The sequence below is a fragment of the Brachionichthys hirsutus genome, chromosome 21 (assembly GCF_040956055.1).
Source record: "Brachionichthys hirsutus isolate HB-005 chromosome 21, CSIRO-AGI_Bhir_v1, whole genome shotgun sequence".
Lineage (NCBI taxonomy): Eukaryota > Metazoa > Chordata > Actinopteri > Lophiiformes > Brachionichthyidae > Brachionichthys > Brachionichthys hirsutus.
This window is the reverse complement of record NC_090917.1, coordinates 4745384-4759505: the sequence shown is the minus strand read 5'-3', so window position 1 is coordinate 4759505 and position 14122 is coordinate 4745384. Positions and strand designations below refer to the sequence as shown.

At 41.6% G+C, this 14122-nt stretch overlaps 2 protein-coding genes across 2 annotated transcripts; one reads left to right on the top strand and one right to left on the bottom strand.

The window, feature by feature from the left end:
- Positions 1-568: 568 nt before the first annotated feature.
- Positions 569-4781, top strand: aldoab (aldolase a, fructose-bisphosphate, b). The gene is made up of 7 exons (XM_068754751.1): positions 569-690; positions 1873-1991; positions 2502-2768; positions 2853-3013; positions 3599-3857; positions 4019-4218; positions 4369-4781. Exons 2-7 carry the CDS (start codon positions 1880-1882, stop codon positions 4459-4461), a joined length of 1092 nt encoding a protein of 363 aa, XP_068610852.1. The 5' UTR covers positions 569-690; positions 1873-1879; the 3' UTR covers positions 4462-4781.
- On the bottom strand, positions 4388-9317 carry zgc:123217 (uncharacterized protein LOC641414 homolog). The gene is made up of 6 exons (XM_068754752.1): positions 9252-9317; positions 7938-7952; positions 7680-7848; positions 6355-6623; positions 5590-5741; positions 4388-5505 (listed from the first exon to the last, which is right to left on the bottom strand). Exons 1-6 carry the CDS (start codon positions 9304-9306, stop codon positions 5194-5196), a joined length of 972 nt encoding a protein of 323 aa, XP_068610853.1. The 5' UTR covers positions 9307-9317; the 3' UTR covers positions 4388-5193.
- Positions 9318-14122: the final 4805 nt, after the last annotated feature.

Here is a 14122-nt window from a genome sequence, read left to right as displayed (position 1 = left end):
TCATGAAAAGATCAAGATCACACTGTGTTACTGTGGGGTGATTAGATTTCTAAGGGCAGTTTAGTAATGTTCTCACATGTTCTCCAAGTGTGTGTGTGTGTGTGTGTGCTCTTGCCGCATGCCGACCACAAAGTTGTCTTTCTCCACATGCCTCTTTTTAAACTCCAGCTTCTGTGCTGAGTTGCTCTTGCTTGTAGCGACAGTAAAGTTTTCATTCATTACGGCATGCATTCATAGAAATGGCTTTTTGAACCAGGACACACAGACAGCAGGGATATAGACAAAAGATGCAAAATGGGCACAGAGAATATGAGCATAGCAATTCATCAAATGGTTTGGTAAATATGCTTATTCATTAATGTTGTAATTTGTACATTGGCTTTATCTTGCTTGAGTTTCCGACTCTTCCTTCAATTTGAACTGTTCCCTGATCTGCTGCATTCTCGCCGAAAAGCTCTCCTTGCCCTTTTCCACAGCCATTTGCCTCCATGCTACTCCGGCTTGAGTCCCTGAATGTCACGATCCATCTCTGGTTGCGTCCTGTTCTATAAATAGCTGGGCAGCTGAAATGTGAGGGGTCACAATGAGAGGATAAATACAAGGGCCGGTCGCCAGGAGGTTTGTCGCAGACGAAGCCCGGATCTTCTCCCTCCCTAATCTCTTCTCTCAGCTCTCCTCTTAATCTCAAAGGTAAAATAATGGAAAGTTTGCTCAAAAACGTTGCGTCTTCCAATTGTCTTTTTGTGCCGATGAATATTTTGTTCAACGCATGAGGTGCATAACCTGCTCCACATTTTGCAATGTAATGTTTTACTGCTCCTTCTCTTTAGCTATTTCTATTTTAAGGAAATACATAACGACTGCTATATTTATATTTAAGTGCTACATTAAAACCCACAGACGGAAGTCCTTTCTCTTACTTCTGATGCACTAAAGCTGAAATGTGTCACTGTTTCCATGACTACATTCACTGATCACAAGCCTCACTTTTATTCTAGCTTGCACTATCAATGACTTCTATCTCAGCAATATGTTATGGTTGTTTTTTAAAGTGGTATAGTATCACTACACAACGTAGTACGTCGCTTCATAGGTGGTTTTGCCCAACAGATTTTCCTGCATGCAACAATGGTTATTAATACATCGTCCTGTTTTTGGCTTCCTTGTGAGAAGTCACTGCTGATTCAGCGTCTTGGGATAAAGTCTAAATTGGTACTGTCTGTGTGATTTCCTGTACGGTTTACGACTTCTGAACTTCTCTTTTATGTAACGCATTGCTGAGAGGTTTGACCTGCAGCAGAGGCAACATTTATATTTAGTTCAGCCCATTGATGCTGGAAGCACAGATAGGGAGACGGAGGGAGGGGGAATGTTCTAGAGGTGTAGGATAGAAGAGCAGGCAGAACCAATGGAAAGAGAAGGGAGCACTGAAGGGGTGGGGGGGAGGGAAAGGTCAAGGAGAAGAGGTTAGAAAATGGAAAAGGTCAACCGCATTCTTGTCGAGTTTATTTGAAGGGTGGTCAGATACAGGAGAGTGCAGTGGTGACACTGGATACCCTGTGCGGCCGCGTATTGTGCCTGGGAAATAGAGTGCAACTGTTTGCCATGGTAATGGAGTAGCAACAGCTGCAACATCCACAGTCGCATAGTCTAGACAACTGCTGAAAATAATGGTCTAAAATCAGAGACAGACAAGTGTCAAAAAGGAGAGTTTTACCACTTTCTACATCGAGTCTGCCAAAAGTTCCTCTTTCACAAACCAGTTTGTCACTTATTAGATGAGAGACAACAATATTCGAATGTCAAGCTTCACAGCTGGATATCCATTGAGCTCAATGTCTCGTCCTTTTTCTGCCTCTTCCCTCCAAACAGAGTCAGGATGCCTCACGCATATCCCTTCCTCGCCCCGGAGCAGAAGAAGGAGCTCAGTGACATTGCTCAGAGGATTGTCGCTACTGGCAAGGGAATCCTTGCTGCAGACGAGTCCACTGGTAAAGAAGATGCACTCACAGTGGCAAAGGCCATCAAACTATTAGGATACACAACAGCAAAGTAGGCAGCACAGTGGCGCAGTGGGTTGTGCTGTTGCCTCGCAGCAAGCAGGCCGCAGGTTCAAATGCAGCTTGCGGCCTTTCTGTGGGGAGCTTGCATGTTCTCCCCGTGTCTCCGGCTTCCTCCCACCACAAAAAACATGCAAATTAGGTGAATTAGTTGCACTAAATTGTCCATAGGTGGACAATTGGTGGTGGCGGCTTGTCCAGGGTGTACCCCCCATAGACGCTCCAGTAGATCCCGCGACCTGGATTTCAGATTCAGCTGTTAAGACGATGAACGAATGAGTCAATGAACATTCAATTAAAAGTATATTAGATTGATTTATTAAACTTCCTGCAGTCCATAAAACACACAACACAGCTGTAGAAGTGGACTCAGCTCACGCAACACACTCCAGCGCAGGTCCAAAAATGTTCTCAACTTTTTCATGTCTTCGCCTAATCTAGGCAGCGTAGCCAAGCGCTTCCAGAGCATCAATGCTGAGAACACTGAAGAGAACAGGAGGCTGTACCGCCAGCTCCTCTTCACTGCTGACGATAGCGTCGTCCCTTGCATCGGTGGCGTCATCCTCTTCCACGAGACCATGTATCAGAAGACTGACGATGGCAAACCCTTCACCCAGTACCTCAAAGAAAGGGGCATGGTAGTGGGCATTAAGGTCGACAAGGGTGTCGTCCCACTGGCGGGAACCAACGGCGAGACAACCACCCAGGGTGAGCAAAAGTGCAAAAGAGAGGCCAACATCGGTTCAAACCCTTTGTCTAACTATGTGAGGACGTCTTCCGCCCCCGTCACAGGTCTCGATGGGCTGTATGAGCGCTGCGCCCAGTACAAGAAGGATGGCGCTGACTTTGCCAAGTGGCGCAGTGTGCTGAAGATCACCCCCACAACTCCCTCAGAACTGGCCATCAAGGAGAATGCCAATGTCCTGGCCCGCTATGCCAGCATCTGCCAGATGGTAAGATGCAACAAATAAATTGATTTATTTTTTTGTGTGTTTCCACATGATGCTACAACCCTCAACGAAGACAGAGCCATGCATATAAATGATCCACCAAAAATATCAATCAACCTGTTTGGTTTGCTTGTGTCCAGTTTTAAAACACAGCGATGCCAGTTAGAAATACCGTATAATTCAGATTAAATATTTTTTTTAATTCGTATTCGCTATCCCATGACCAGTATCATGGAAAAAACCGTCAGTTAGCAGGAGATGAGTCGCACTGCTCTTGTTCGTCTATGCAGGCAACTCCTTGAGCATCTATGCAGTTGATAACTTCAACACTATTTCTTTTTTCATTTTTCATTTTAAATTAAGACTGTCGAAGAAAATGGAGGACAATAGTACAGTCATTCTTTGCCTCTGTCCCAAGTGCTTATTATGACCCACTCTTTTTCAATCAGGGTTTTGCTGACATATGGCAATACGCTCTTAGGGAAACTACTGCCACCTACTGGACTGGAATGAGAAAGTAGAATTTGCTTTTAAAGCACCCTTTTGTCACGCCGTCATGTTGACTTTCTTCCCCTCTGCCCTCCTCAGCATGGCATCGTCCCCATCGTCGAGCCTGAGATTCTTCCTGACGGTGACCATGACCTGAAGCGTTGCCAGTACATTACTGAGAAGGTCCTTGCTGCCGTCTACAAGGCCCTGTCTGACCACCATGTCTACCTTGAGGGCACCTTGCTCAAGCCCAACATGGTTACTGCAGGACACTCCTGCTCACACAAGTACAGCAACCAAGAGATTGCCATGGCAACTGTTACTGCCCTACGCCGCACTGTGCCGCCTGCAGTCCCTGGTGAGATGGATGCACCGAATTCAATGTTGCACTCATTAGCGAAGTTTGCAGACATAAGAAAATTACGAATATTGTATTCCTGTCTCAGCGGTCTGCCTGATGTTCCCTTAAATGTCTAGAGAAGTGTGTTGCTGAACCCTAATGCTTTTCCTCATGCGAAGGCATTACCTTCCTGTCTGGTGGGCAGAGTGAGGAGGAGGCTTCCATCAACTTGAATGCCATGAACCAGTGCCCTTTGCACCGGCCCTGGGCCATGACCTTCTCATATGGCCGTGCCCTGCAGGCCTCTGCCCTCAAAGCCTGGGGTGGCAAGAAGGAGAATGGAAAAGCATGCCAGGATGAGTTTATCAAGAGAGCTCTGGTATGTGTGCTAATCAATAAAATGCTAATATATAGAAATAAGAAAATGAACACAGATGTGTCTTGTTCAGAGACATGCATGGATTGTAAGCATCAAATTCCAGCACTGCGATGTACATTCGGTAATATGATCCCTCTTTGGTTCTTACAGGCAAACAACAAGGCTTGCCAGGGCAAATATGTGTCCTCTGGTGGCAGCACCGCCGGTGGAGAGTCACTGTATGTGGCTGACCATGCTTATTAAGCATGCACACTCACCAGTTCCCCCTCCACCTTCTTCTACCCTTTACTACGTTACCATGAAAAAGGCCATGCCCTCTTCGCCCTTCGCCTAACAGCGTTCATACAGCAGAAAGAGAAAGACAGGGAAACACTTTCCCTTTGGTTGATGCTGCAGCTGGGAGATCCTCCAAAACTCGTCTGCCTCCATTCCCTCCCTTTTATTTTAAAACACCTGTGAAGATTCCCAAATTGTTTTTACACAAACTGTAAAGTGTTTATTCCTTGGTTTGATTCCACCAAGTGCAGTGTATGATTTGCACTGAATAAAATGTTTGCCCAACATGTTGTTTTCCCTTTTTTTTTTTAAGCTTTAGGAAATAAAGTGCAAGTAGTATTAATTGCGAAGGAATCATCCTTAGTACAAAGTTGTTTATTCTTTGAATTTCAGAAAGTGCAATACAAATCAGAAATATAGCAGGTCTGGGCTGACAATTCAGAAGAGCACCAGTTTTCTCGGCATCATTTCTTAAGCCTCCGCCATAAAGTGGTCCTTCTGAAGGTTTGTGCTGGACGGATAAATATCAAATACACAACTCTCGTAGCGCAACACAAAAGCAAATAGCAGAATCAATATTTGTAACTCAGTCTATCTTATCTACTCTCCGATCAATATTTAGGTTATAACTAAGATGGAAGCATCATGGTGATATAGATAAATAAAGTCTGAGCCTGATAAATGATTTTATTTGATTAATCAAAACACAAACATAAGACAGCTCAGCATAAGAAGATGGAAGCTTGTTGGTGCAAAATGGGCTAACGAGTTAATATGTGATGTGATATTTGGGCACACAAAGCTGCTATCTTCGTCGATGCCGCTAGAATCAAATGTAACAAATTGAACTGTTGATGGTGATATCTGATCTGTAATCCAATCATTGAATTCAGACACTCGGGTAAAACCCGCTGGGAATGCAATTTCGCTACACGGGGCTGCAAAACTGGAAATTCCAGCCTGGATCCACACTGAGTTTTGTTGGCATTGCAAAGGTCCACCTGAGTCACCCTGCAATAAGAGATAAAAAAAGTCAATTGATACCGCAAGTAACATGAAAATAAATGAATATGCAAATTCAAATATTGCATGAACCTGGCATATTCCTCTGTTCACTGCCCCCGCACAAATCATTTGGTCAGTGATGCCCACAAGTGGCGCTGAGTTGGCGAAAATGCAATTGCAAATATTATTTCCTATGACAGGAATAGGAACCTCCTGCAGTGGAAAAGTTTCTGGCAAGAGCACTGTGGGATGATTTCAGAAGACAAAGAGAACAGGAGAATTAAATGGCTTGTCGTGAAACGCCATAAACCATTGAATCATAACTATATTGCAAACAACAATCTGGGTGAAATCAAAGCAAAGTGGTGACACATTCGGGGTGTACCATTGACTCTCATTGCAGTCTATGGATCTTAAGAATTTGTTCCTCAATATCGCGGTTGATTATTGACCAATGTTTATGGAATTTGACAGTCATGTAAGAGGGGGGGGGGGGGTCTCTATCACACCACCAAATTTCATCTGGATCTGATCCAGAATGAGGTCAGGAAAAAAAAAAAAAATTTAACATTGAAAACCCCATCAAAATTCAGTTGAAAATACACATGAACTCCGCTTCACTTTTACTTTTCATGGTTGGTGTATAAAGATGCCAAGAACAATAAAAAAAAACTTTTGATGCTGATGATCCAGATCACTATGTGGACGGTGTAAATCTAATTAGGAGGGGAATGAGCTGCTTGGTGGAGGTCTGCGCTCTCCGAGTGATTTATTTTAGTTCATTCATTAATTCTGTCTTTTCTATATTAGTCTACTTGCAGTAAACAGAATGCACATAACAACAAATATTCTTACCGTTATCAGCAAGTCTGCCCCAACCGGTGGCCACGCAGAGTGTCCCATTGAAGAACTGGCTGGTGTTTCTTGCGAGGGAAATGGGTCTGATGAAGTCGGTGAAACTTACGGCGCTGCTGAGCCTCATCAGGGCAATGTCATTGTTAAAGATTGTGTTGTTGACACTAGGATGCACGATTATCTCGACCACGGTGCTTATGACCTCATTTGGATTGGTGCCATTCTGAAAGAGTCTTCCGAGGTAGACGGTATATGCACTCGGGAAGGTTCTGAAGAAAGAGAAAAAGTAAATCAGCGAGGAAATGCAAATTACAGTCTTGTGGCATGACATTGCACGATCCTGTTAAAATAATACATTATTTCAACGACATCTTCTCAGCCTCGGTATTCTGCTGCAGTTACTTGGCGGAGAACACTGAGTTTCAGCCTACTAATAAGAGTAATAAGCTTATTCAAGGTGCAAATTCCAAACAGTGCGTGAGTTTCTTTCATTCAACCACAGGAATTCTTTCAGTCAAGGAAACATCTGTTTTTATTGATCTAGCCAGGTCAGTTGCACGCCTTCATTCTTTGCATGTCATCTTGCTGACTAAACGTGATCCTCTCTGCACGTCTAGTTCTTTCTTTCTGCCGCCCTCTATAACCAGTGTTTGGCCCTCACTGGGGGAATTTATCAAACTGTCCTTCAATCACAATCTCCAGGAAGAGCCTAAGTGCCTTGAACTTATGTTTAACTTGCTGTATATCTGTGCACCCACATAAGGAGCCAAGTCCTGTAACTTTTTATTTCCAGGCTATTGCAGCTAGAGCTGGTGGTGTCAAGAACTCTGAACAGGAGGCAATGGATTCAAAGGCAGAGCAGGTGCGACGACAAGAGGAAAAGAGGTCAGGCACAGAACACAGGAAATAACAATGCAACACAAAAAGGCAGGGCATGAAAGCAATAAATGACACAAACATGACAGGTGGCAGCCATGCTTGGATGATTTTAGTTTTCTAATTTAATATAGCCTTTGAGAATATTGTTCTATATGTTCTAATATTTGAATGTTTTTCTACATTGCAGCGATATAATTATTTTCTTAAATAATAAAACAAGTTTGATTGCTGAACAGGGCTACTAGCAGTGAATAAAGAGGGAACAGTGACTTTGCTTGTGGATCTGGTACAGAGTCCATTAAGGGAACAAAAGCAGGAATCTGCTACATTTTGGCTATGAGAAAGATAGTTCATGTATGACGTACAATAGTGGATAAAAAAAAAACATTATTTTGAACTGAAAACAGAAATGATGATGAGAAAGGAATTGAGAGAGCTTCTCTTACAGTACGATGCAGTGGGCTGCTGTGAGCACCCACTGGTCATTGATGAGTGTCCCTCCACATATGTGACTCCCGAAAAGATTGAGGTGTATGCTGACCTGCCAGGGCCATGCACCGGCGGTAGCGTTAGTTCCCCCCGCTATCCTTGTCCCCAAAGGGGCTTGCCCAAAATCTGACAAAAAAAACAGAGCAGAGAGCAGTTACAGCATCCGACTGAGCATTTGCATCAGTGTGCAATGTGTTAAATGTGGCCGCACTCACTCTGAGCTTCTGACACTGCAGGAAAGGGAAAGGGAAAGGGAAAGGGTGATTTACATTTATATTCTTCAGTGCACAAGTTCACCAATAGACAGAGAAAAGCTTCAAACTTTAGAAGTGTAATTGGTTGCGTGTAACTTTGAATAGACGTATAATTAACTAACACAATACACAACAACGTAATGGTTTCTCTTAAAGACAAACTGCGTCAGCACACATCAATACCCATTGTGCCAACCATTGTGAATCATCAGGAATTTATTTGACTTCAAAGTCATAAAGTCTATAAATAGCCAAGTTTTTGTGGTTAAATGCCACCAATGCCACCAGATGTCTATATACTAGCTTAAATTTATGAATACTTTGACATTGCTTATGGTGTGTATCCAGACTGTTCCAAAGTTTAACCCCACGTACAGACAAACAAAAACCTTTGAGGGTGGTTCGAACTTGAGGTAGTTTAAAAACTCCAAATCCTCTCAAATCATGAGCTACAGCTCGAACAGTAAAAAAAACGTTGTAGGTTAATTGGTAATGATTTGTTAAATGCCTTGAACAGAACTCCGAGTGTTGTATTTCACCAGATCCATAAATGTAAGCAACTTTGACTGAATAAATAAGTTATGAATATGATCCTTAGTTTTTATATGTCTGACGTGAGGTTTCCATGACAATTTGTTATCAATAATAACACCCAAAAATGTGATCTCATTTACCCTTTCAATTGGGATACCTTCAATAGTTATTTTCATAGAATGTGATTATTAAAACAAACAAAGATACAGGTAATCTAGTTTAGTATATGATTGTTTTATTATTGACAGATGGCATATAATGCATTTAAATGTATAATTAAATCCTACATAATCATGAGTATCGTACGTAACATATTTTGAATAATAGAAAATGAAATTCATTTTCCAGATTGTCTTACATTAAGGAACTGGATGAGTAAGAAAACACATCTCATAATTAACAGCTCTATGCAACACAGATAACCTGCGATAAAGCATCTTGATCAAGCTTATAATTACATAATGCAAGTTTCATTTTTTTTTATTCTGTTATTTGTCAAGGAAAGGCATCAGAGATTTCAACCTTTTAACGTCATTTTAATCACCACAATTGGCATCTGGCTAAATGATACCATTTAACATGATTTTGTTATGTTAGCATAATGACAATAAAAACTCTTAAATTTTAAATCTTGAATTTGAACACCAACCACTCTAACACTGATGACAATACAAAGCACAAGCTTTAGCGATTCTGCTGTTCCGTAATAAGATAAGCAGGTAACACCGTGTGAAAGCTCACCTTGCCCACCGATGACTGAACACATCAGGATGATCAATACAAGCCTGGCTGCCATGTTCACCTGTCGCTGTCAACAAACGCAATGACTACCTTTCTCCCTTGCACTCCTTTACCACTAACAGGCAGTGATTGCATTGACCACACCCCCACTAAAACCTGTTTTTCTGGATGCATCATGTTCACGGAGCACACATAAAGGTTTAAATAATTATAAAGCGTTTAGTAGATGACGTGCATGTATTGTTGAATGCACTGCATTTCCTCCTAGGATCTGGTGTCCTCATTGTTCTCAGAAACGACACCGTGATAAAATATCATTCTTTGTTTCTCCACTCCTCAGGTCCCGATCGGCCCAAATAGCCAAGAGAAATTAAAAATGCATGCCATGCGAGAGTTCGGGTCTTAGGAGGAAGGCTTTGCAATGTGCAAATATTTGATTAAAAAATTTACTGCAAATTTAGAGTGGCAAGAGTTTGTATGGTAGGTGGCACAGTGGCGTAGTGGGTAGTGCTGACGCCTCACATTAAGAAGGTACCGTGTCTGAGTGGGTTTACTCCCACCTTCAAAAACATGCCATCTAGGTGGATTACTACCGAAATTTTCTGTAGGTGTGCGTAACTGGCTGTTTGTCAGCGATGCGCTGGCGACGCTTCCAGGGTGTGCCCCACCTCTTGCCCATAGAAAATCTGGGATAGGCTCCAGCAACACCCAAACATGAAAATTAAATAAATGACTGAGTTTGCCATCTTCAAGGCTGACAACGATCAAGAGGACTAAGGTAACCAATTAATATTTAACAAGTTATAATGAACCATTTATTTCATGGCATTTTATAGTTTAGCAAAATGTACGAATGTTAAATGTCCTTGTTGGGTAAAGTAGGTGAACATCTGGAATATCATTTATCAAATGTAAAAAAGAGTGTTGTTGAATTGAAGAAAACAGGAAGTTACTTACTTGACTGCTCTTTTTGTTTGGTATTTAGAACCAAGAGCCACTCCTGCACACATTTTCATGCAGATGGCAAGCGATTAAATTCCATTCGAATTTCCTGTCATTGCACAAGCCAGTGACGTTCGAGGCTATTAAAGCATTGATATTAAAAGTTTATGAGCTAAATAGAACGGCATGTTTGCCATTAAATTAGCAGCCTGGCAAAAGAGCAGGTTATTTTCTGACATGAAGATTGTAGCAAATCTTTAAGTTTCGGTGTCCGTCTTCCTTTACTCACGAGATTTGATTGGAAGTCCAGTTTTAAAAACTTTTAAGGTTAGATATAATATCTTCCATGTTTGGCTTTCATTCATTCATTCAACTTCTTGAAGAATTCTCATCTTCAGCCGCTTATCCCAAATACGGGTCGCGGGTCTACTGAAGCCTATCTCAGCCTGCTGCGGGTGAGAGGCAGGGTACACCCTGGATGAGTCACCGGTTAATCGCAGGGACACACACCTCCCGCACATATTCACAACTACAGATGATTTTGGAGTGACCAAAATAAAAGTGCTGCATCTTTGCGTAGAAGAATGCCATTGTCATGAACCTGTGTGCTGAAACTGTGTCTGCCTGAGCTTGTGCTTTTTATCTGCTAATCAATGTGGTCAGTAAAACTAAATGTGTAACACAAAATGTTACACACATTAGCCTGATGATGGAAAAGTCAAGTGCATTTTAATAGTGTCTGAAAATATTTTAAGGAGAGGCAGAAACATGCACAGCCAAACCCAGTGAGGTGATTGTACAAACTGAGGTGAGGCTGCTGGCTGCCTCCCCTGATCACATGTCCCTGGCCTGCAGAAGGGAAAGAACTGTGGCACACAACCAATGCTTCAAGGGGCCAAGTTCCGCATGCACACATAGCTCAATGAATTACGAGCTCGTCTGTATCCAAGGAAACGGACAAACTTGGCTCAAATCCCTACTCATGATCAAATTGAGCAGGTTTTTATGTGTATATAGAATTTAAATAATACAAATGTGAACACAGTTACATTCCCTTTGCTTTTTATTAACAAACGGGTACGTTACAGTAACAGTGAGTTAAAAAAATGTGAGCTGTCAAAATATAAAACTGAGATTCCCCCCTCTGCTCTTGAAATCGTAAAAAGTGCAGAACATATCCCATAAATAAAAAATATAATAAAAACAAATGTGCAAAAAGTGAACAAAATGACACAAATAAATGTACCAAAAATAAATGATATCAATATTTTACGTACCGGTATAGATATTCTACCTAATAAATATATTCATCATCATCACGTTTAGCTTATATTCAACTCTTTTGGACCAAACAAAGAACAGAAATATTTCAATAATAAAGTGCCCTACTTAAACCCTGCAGTAAAGTAACACGTTGCTGTAGTTTGGGGAGTAAGTGAGTACAAGACACTGAATACGTGCGTTTCACATTTTTACTGTATATGCTCTTTGCAATTCTACAGCATCGTGTGAAAGAAAAATACACTACAGTCACTGATTTAGAACAAACATAAGAAACACCCTTCTGGTAGAGCTGTGCACAAACTGGATATACAGTAGGTAGATCGTTCTGGCACATCCAGACGTTTCTGTCTGTCTGGACACATATTTTCATCGACATCACAACGGATATCATCCCTCGCAATGAATCTCCTGGAGTGGCGGATCCAACCTCTGCATGACTCTGCTGTGATTTCATCACATGCTGCATCTACGGCTGCTAGCAGGGTCATTTGATAGGATTTGATAACTAGTGCAAGAATTTTGTATGTAATGACTCAAGCAATGAAATGAAGACTACTGGTTTCTTCGGGAACGACTATTCAGCGTTCCCAGTATGGTTCATTTTGGCTGACATCACATGTTATAAAACAGCTGAGAAATGTAGGGACGAAATGTCCAAAAGCATTTGCAATTTGTTCAGAGGAAGGAGAAATTGCTGCTATGATGTGCACAAAATGACTAAATGTTGTGGAGGTTGAGCTAATAGTTATGAGAATTTTCATTCTGATCTGAGAAAAGCACCAAAGCGACTGAGAAAACCTGTAAAACAACATACGTAAGTTGAGTCCCGGCAGCAGACAGCGCCTAGCAGCTCATTCTATGTTTGGCACTTTGTGATTCATGCTATCGTGGTGTGGCTTTTCCTGCTTGGCAACTTACAGTAACGATGGCAAAGAATCATGAGTGACGCCATTAGACGTGTCAGTGGATCTTGAAGAGTTGACAAATGACGCACAGTCAAGGCAAAAGTAAAACAATGATTCTAAACAATAATCAGCTGAAATATTTTCATTGTCATTTGATGAGAGATAAAGGTTTTTCCACATTTTGCAAATAGGGCTTAATGTTCTTCCTCTCTGGTTATTTCTGTAAAAGACGAGACCATTTTCGGATCAATCAGAATTGACCAGGTTCTTATTGAAATATTTTTCTATTTGTGTTCATATTCTTGGCTTTCAATAACATCTCAGATGTGTCTCCTTTAAATTGTGTTTTCGATTCTAATATTATGAACATTTAGATGCGTAGCTGATGCAGGCGAACGTGCATTTGCCAAACATGTCTTAGTCAGGGCCTGTTCTGACAGGTGCCCGACGGTGCATTCGTGGGCCTCGGTCAGAGAAAAGTCCCCGTTGATGAAATCTTTGGTGTAACCACCTGAAACCTTTCCTGCGATACGGTACGTTTAGCTCCTCCGTTACAAACCTTTGTTAAGAAGATTAATGAATTTAGATATTTACTCCCCTTAATTCTTCTTTTGACAACCTATTGTTTTTATTCTGTACTTATGCTTCCTTTTTTTATTTATTGTTCTTGTGTTCCACTTATTTATGCCTTATTCTTGCACATGTACAACACTTTATATCAGTTAAGGTGCTCTATAGATAGAGTTGAGAGTTATGTTCAGTAATATCTTCTGAGACATTTCAAACGCGCTTGGTGGCCCCCTGGCGGCCATGGTTGGCTCCTGCATTGGGGTCACGTGACAGCAGCACTTTTGAACTCTATTAGTGCCTTTTATCGTCTTATCGCCCTTCTCTTCTTAACATTTGACCCAAAACACGTTATAATGTAAGCACTCACATAGAACCAAGAGGAATGCATGACCATGACCAAACGTTTACTTTTGACAATATTAATACTAATTATTAATATAATAATATGCAGTTTTTTTCTTATTAATGTTGAAAGGAAAACAACTTTGATGCTGATATTTTGTGAAGCAAATAAATAAATAAATGAAGCCTCCGTATAATGTGGGGACATTAAAAGATGGCAGCAATGTAATATCTTGAATATGGTGTAGTAAATTCTGGATGAAGCTCCAGTTTGAAAGACTAACGCCGTAACTCTGAAGGACCAGTTCACCTTGGCAATGTGCACAACACTAAATGCACAGAACATACTTATCTAATCTCACGGTACTCAACTAATGCTTATATTTGTCATTTTGCTGACTATAACTAAATCCAGCAGTGCTTGTATGCAGGTTTTTGACCACAAGAAAATGAGCATACGAAATGCAGTTTGTGTATTTTAACACCGAAGGTGGTGCAGGGTTAGCGCTGTTGCCTCACAGCAAGAAGGTCACAGGTTCAAATCCAAGGTTTGCATGTTCTCCCCGTGTCTGTGTGGGTTCTCTCCAGGTTCTCCGGCTTCGTCCCACCTTCATGCAAAGTAGGTGAATTGGTTACACTAAATTGTCTGTAGGGGTGTGTGTGTGTGTGTGTGTGTGTGTGTGTGTGGCTGATTGTCTGCCTCTGCGTTGCCCTGCGATGAACTGGTGGCTTGTTCAGGGTGTACCCCGCCTCTCGCCCATTGACTGCTGGGATAGAATCCAGCACGATCCAGTAACCGACCAAGTTGGAAGATGAATGAATGAATGC